Consider the following 6,000-nt stretch of genomic DNA (forward strand, 5'->3'; position numbering starts at 1 on the left):
AAATACGAAGCAGGTTCCGGCAAGACCGAGAATTAGATTTGGAACAAGAGGGGTTGTATTCCAATACCACCAGCCCTGTTACTTACTATAACCTAAGTCTCAGTTTCCTTACCTGTAAAAGGGGAGTGGGAGTAGGGAGGGGCTTCCTTCCAGCTCTAAATTAAGGATCCTATAAAAGAGGACTCAGAAAAGGGAACAGGCAGAAAAGTAGAAGGAAAACCAGGAAATCTAGTGTCACAGAAGCCAAAGCACAAAATCAAAATTGCTTAATCCTGTCCTCTTCCACTTACCTCTCCAGGCCCTTTCTCCATCAACTACAGTATCTGGCCCCATCCTCACTGATTCCTTTCAGTCTATAAACACGCTCAGGACTCCTTTACTCTAGAAATACCTCTCATGCTCCCAAAAACTTCCATCTACTTGAATCATCTCCCTGTACCCTTTCACTTCCAAACTTCTTGAAAGAGAAGTCTACAGTACTCAGAGTTTCCATTCCAACAAAAAATAGTACTTCTTCAACCCTTTCCAATCTTATCATCCCCAATGTAGAAATTGTCCAATCTTTCTCCTTCCCCATTCATCACTCAACTAAGTCATCTACTTCAAAATTTGTGAGAGCTTGGGAGCAGGTAGTGAGTTATGGAAAGGAAAGAAAGGTTGGACAATAGCTTCAGGGAATAATAGGAGAGAATAAAGGACAGAAGGATGTTAAGAGAGTATATTTTGAAAGTTCAGGATCTTGGTGATGGTACCGTTCTGTGACATAGTGAGGTCTAAGGTGGGACCATCATGGTTTGTAGTTAAAGTTGGGATTGAAAGGTCATAAATATCAAAGGCAGAGGATGATATGATCTCATATTTATATAGTGCTTTATGGTTTGTAAAAGTGCTTTACGTGTTAACTCATTTGATCCTCACAATAACCCTGTTATGTGTTATTATTATAATCATTTTACTGATAAGAAGTTAAGTGACTTGCTTAGAGTCACACAGTCTAAGGCAACACTCAAAGTCAGGTCTTCTTAACTCCAAGCACTACACTCCTTCCACTACGCCACCTCGATGTCTCTGCAGTGTAGTGTCTTACCAGGTTCTGACTTTGTTCTGTCAAGCCCCTGGACTATAAATCATTGCCTCTTTCTTTCCTCTCCTCTGATACTTAGCACAGGACCTTACACGCTGTAAGAGCCAACAAAGCCCATAACACAGCCTGTCCAATCTTCTCCTCCTTTTCATATTTCCCTCTCAAATCAACTAGTATTATTATCAAATGGCGACCAAAGGCCAGGCACTGGGCTAAGCACTGGGTATAAAAAGAAGGGGAAAGCCAGTCCTTGCTGTCTAATGATGGTGGGAAGTACGTGCTACCAGTGTAACAACAATTGCTCTCTAAGGAGTCGAAAAACCTGCAAACCACCATGTACAACAGGAACACAAATGCTTGCACTCTAACACAAACACACACACACACTCTGTCTCTTTCTCTCTCTCTCTCTCTCTCTCTCTCTAACCAAAGTCCCACCCAGCCAGGCATTACCCCAGATCTCCAAAACAGGATCAGTCACAACCTCTTCACTGTCAATCAGGACAGAAGTGCAGCACCGCATGGGGCCATGTCACTCGTACAGAATCACAACCAGTATCACACCAAGTGTGTCACGCGTGATCCCCCAGGCATCAGTCACCCCCGGTGTCCCAGGGCGAGCCGTGCACTCCCGAAGACAGAGCCACACCCACGGGGCACACTTGGCACGGCACCCAGAGTGTCCCACCAACAAGATCACGACCCGTGGACCACACGCGCGCGCACACACACACACACAAGCGCGCGCACCCAGAAAGCTGCCCCCCCCACATACACGCCCCCCCCCCCGCCCGCCCCCCCCCCACCTCCCCCCCCCCCCCCCCTCCAGCCCCACCGCCGCCTCACCCGGTGCTGATAGAGACAGACGTTCCCGAAGCCGCCCGTGCCCAGCCGCTCCCGCATCTCCCAGGGCCCGCCCGCGCCGGGCCGCAGTCCCGGGGGCCGGTCCATGGGCGGGAGCGGGGTCGGCCGCAGACTCGGCCGCCGCTTCCAGGCCGGCTCACGGCCCCCGCCGCCGCTCCCACCAACACGATCTTCTCGCGAGAGCTCGACGTCACATCCGGGCGTGGAAAGAGCAGGAAATAACCCATTTCCCTTGGCCTGGGACTCATCGTTCTACGCGCCCCGCCCCCGTCTCACATGTTCGAGGCCCCTCCCACCTGCGACTTCACCTCGGGCTCCACCAACCCGGAGCCCTTGCGCCCCCTGCCGTTTGACCTTAGCTCCTGCAAGCGCCCCCAGGAGGCGAGTTTTGGAGGCAGGGAGCCGGGACCATGACTGGACAGTATAGAGGGGTAGCGGGAGGTGCTGGGATGCAGAGCAGGTCACCCAGCCTCTTAAGGCCCCTACCCAAGCAGAAGTTCTGTAAAACTGTAATGGAGTGTCCAACCTGATGAAGCTGCAGCTCTGGATCCCCAAATCAAACAGTCAGCAAGCACTTATAATACTTAGGGGCTAGATACTTACTGTCCAGGAGGTAGATGGGCAAAAATGAAGGTACCAGCTCTAAAAGAACATGCCTTCTGCTAGAGCAAAGGTGCCTGATCTTTCCAGGGTCATGGACCCCTTTGGCAGTCTGGTGAAAACTGTGGACCCCTTTCTCAGATTGTTTTTAAATAATCAAGGGAATGCTGAATTTCAATTAGAGGTTAGTGAAGTTGAAGTTGTTTTGTTTTTCTTTTTACCCAATCCAGGTTTATAGTTAGGCCCCCTAAAATACATCCAGAGTCAGAGTTTATGCCCACAGACCTAGACCTCAGATTAAAAATCCCTTGTACTAGGGGATACAGTTTCACAGACAAGCAAAAAAAAAAAAAAAAAGGATGTAATTTTTTTTTATGTTAGCAATGGAGGAAGAGAGACACCAAGAACAGGAAGAATCAGGAAAAGCCTCAACTTAGGGTGAAAGAAAGGGGAAGAGAGAGGCATTGGAGGCATGGGGAGCAGCTGTTGCAAAGACAGAGATGGGGGGTGGATAGTGCACACAAGGAACAGTAAATGAGCCAGTTTGACTGGAGTGGGATGTGTGTGAGAGGGAGGAATGTGGAATCCAGAAAACTAAAGAGTTTGTAATTTGTCCTAAAGGAAGTGGGGACCCACTGAAGTTTCTTGAACAGAGATCTGACACAGACCACACCTGACTAAAAGAAATTTGGCAGGTGTGTAAAGGGTGAATTCAGGATGGGAATGAATTGATGTAAATAGGCTAATTAGGGTGATGTGATCTTGAACTAGGATCCAGGGGTATGAGTTGAGAGAAGGGGATGGATGTGAGATGTTAAAGAATCCTGGTGGAACTGGCAAGACCGTGCAACTAATTGGTTATGGAGAGTGAGTCAGAGAGTCAAGTCAAGCATGACTCTTAGGTTATAAATCCAGCTGACTGGAAGAAGGGAGGAGAAGGAAATTGAGGACATAACCATTCTCCCAGTCACTAAAGTTCATAATCTCCAACTCATCCATACTTTTCCTTTATCGTCCCAAACATCTAATCAGTTGCCATATCTTATCAATTCCACCTCCATACTTCTCACGTTAGCCTCCTGCTCTCCATTCATGTTGGCTCTAGTATAGCAAATGGAGTGCCGGACTTAGAATCAGGAAGACCTGGGTTCAAATCTCATTTCATACACTAAGCAGCTTTAATGAGACAGTCACTAAACTCTGGATTTCAGTTTCCTCCTATGCAAAATGAGGAAGTGTAAACTGGTCTCCATGCTGCTAAATTTCCCTTCTAGCTTAATCTCTGATCTACAATAAGTATATATTGCTCTCCTGCATTCATTGTGAAAATCTTTCTAAGGTACACAAATCTGACCACTGCCTCTGCTCAAAAACCTTCAGTGCTCCCTTTTCCTACTAGGATAAAATACCAATTCCTCAGCAAAGCATTTAAAACCCTCTATAATCTGGCTCTAATCTGTTTTTCTAGCCTTATTTCATATGGCTGTCATATGCATATTACATTTTAGTAAAATTAGACTCCTTTCCTAAACTCAATATTTTATCTCTCATCTCCATAAACTAGCTCAGGCTTAGAACACGCTCTATCCTCCATCACTCAAAATCCTAATTTGCCTTCAAAGTTCAGCTCAGGTGCCCTATTTTCAGTGATGGCTTCCTTGATCTTATCAGTAATTAATGTTTTCCCCCACCTCAAATTCTCTTTATTTACTTATCTATATACATATTGTGATCCTCAGTAAAATGTAAGCTTAAGAGTTAAAATTGTTGTTTTTTTCTTTGGAACTCCAGTGCCTAGTGCCTGACACTTTATCTTGGTCAGGACTAGTAATTTCTCTCACCCTAGCAATTGATTTGTAAAGACTAGTCTTAGATTTGCCTGAGGGCATTGAAAAACTGACTGGCCCAGAGTCACACACATTGCTAGAACTTTGACAGGGGCTAGATTTAACTCAGATCTTTCTAAAGCAGGCCCTTTTTTTTTTTTTTTACTATGCTACTCTCCTATACCACCAGTAGGTGGTTAATAAATATTTATTGAATTGTTGAATCTCAGTTTTGCTACACATTCGTGACATCGGGAGCATATGCAACCTTTCTGGGCTTCAATGTTTTCATCTATGAAATGAAGGTATTGGACCAAATGCTTTCTAAGGCCTCCTTTCAGCTCTAAATCCTACGATTTCACCTCTGCCCTTTGGGCCTGGCCCTTGCCTACATCCTATGATCTACTCCCTTCTTAAGCTGGTCTTCGTGAAGATCAAATGAGATCATAATTGTAAAGCACTTAGCATAGAGCCTAGTAGGTAGTAATCATTATAAAAACGTTAGTTGTTATCATTATCTCTTTGCTTTCAAGATCTGGATCCAATCTAGCCCAGTCTTACCGTGCCCATCTCACCCATCTTTCAATGGATAGGGGCATGTCAAAGCACTGAGAGAGGGAGGGTATAGAGAGAAATGAGCAGAGGAATGGGCTGGCATCCACTCACCAGAAACACGGAAAATGAAACAGCTAAGAAGGCCGAGAAGGTAAGGCAGCTTGCTTCAAGTCTCCTACCAGTTACCCTCACGGCTTTAGCTTTCTCCCTCCAATTTACCGTCTATAGTTTGTTTGTATTTAGCTGTTTGCATGCTTTCTCCCCCATTACATTGAGCTCCTTGAGAGCGGAGGCTATTTTTGCCTTTCTTTGCACACACTGCGCTCAGCAGAGTACCTGGCAAAGAGCAGACGCTTAATAAATGTTGTTGACCTGGGCAGAAACAGGAAAATACTCTGTGCTTGAGGCCAAAGGAAGAAAGTGTCCAAGAGGTGATGGTATGGTCAACAGTGTCATTAGTAGCGGAGCTCAAGGTTTAAAACTGAGGAGAGGCAATCAACCAGTCAATCAACTAGAACTGAGAAGAAGGAGGGACGGGGCAGTGATGGAGTAGAAGAGACGGAAAGAGAGACACAGCGAGGAAGGAGAACAAGAAGTAAGAGTACCGCTTGGAGACCCCTAGATCGGGATAATGGAAGGGAACTGGAAAAGGCATCGGGAAGACAGCCTTATGGGGCGGGGCCAAGAGCGGAAACTGGGGGCCTGGGAGAGAGAGAGGCTGTGAGGGGCGGGGCTAGGAAGAGCTAGGCGGTGCCAGAACGGGAAGGGCGGCTCCTAGAGACTACGGAAGAGAGCCAGGGCGGGGTGGTGGGAAGCGGGAGGTGCCGCTCCCCTCCGGCGCATGCGCGCAACCCCGGAAGGCCTATGGCCCGCTAGCGGGGCCTGAGAAGGCTCAGGCATGGCGGCCACGGCCGAGGGCGACCCTGAAGCCCAGCGGGAGGGTCTGGGACGAGGTAAAAGAAGGGTGGGCCTTGGGGAAGGGGCGACCCTCGCCCCGGGATGCTTGGGAAGGAGCGGGGTGAGGTGTTAGAGGAGGTCTGGGGCAAGACGGGGCGGGGCTGGTCTGAGCCG

The 6,000-nt window shown here is 47.6% G+C and overlaps 2 protein-coding genes across 5 annotated transcripts in view; one reads left to right on the forward strand and one right to left on the reverse strand.

Annotated features, from left to right (window-relative positions):
- Positions 1 to 2,035, reverse strand: part of CHUK (conserved helix-loop-helix ubiquitous kinase) — a 38,227-nt gene extending 36,192 nt beyond the window's left edge. For all 3 annotated transcript variants that reach the window (XM_027846325.1, XM_027846324.1, XM_027846328.1), the window contains exon 1: positions 1,931 to 2,035. In XM_027846325.1, coding sequence (XP_027702126.1) covers positions 1,931 to 2,035 — 105 coding nt within the window. The remainder of the gene's footprint in view (positions 1 to 1,930) is intronic.
- Positions 2,036 to 5,780: 3,745 nt separating this feature from the next.
- Positions 5,781 to 6,000, forward strand: part of BLOC1S2 (biogenesis of lysosomal organelles complex 1 subunit 2) — a 5,466-nt gene continuing 5,246 nt past the window's right edge. The window contains exon 1 of one of the 2 annotated variants that reach the window (XR_003567727.1): positions 5,781 to 5,882. Coding sequence is in view for 1 of the 2 variants with exons in the window: in XM_027846351.1 (XP_027702152.1) it covers positions 5,828 to 5,882 (55 nt within the window). In the remaining variant the exon portion in view is untranslated. The remainder of the gene's footprint in view (positions 5,883 to 6,000) is intronic. The other variant, XM_027846351.1, reaches the window with a different exon arrangement.

Source organism: Vombatus ursinus, unplaced genomic scaffold (genome assembly GCF_900497805.2).
Source record: "Vombatus ursinus unplaced genomic scaffold, bare-nosed wombat genome assembly UNPS02015129.1, whole genome shotgun sequence".
NCBI classification, from domain to species: Eukaryota; Metazoa; Chordata; class Mammalia; order Diprotodontia; family Vombatidae; genus Vombatus; species Vombatus ursinus.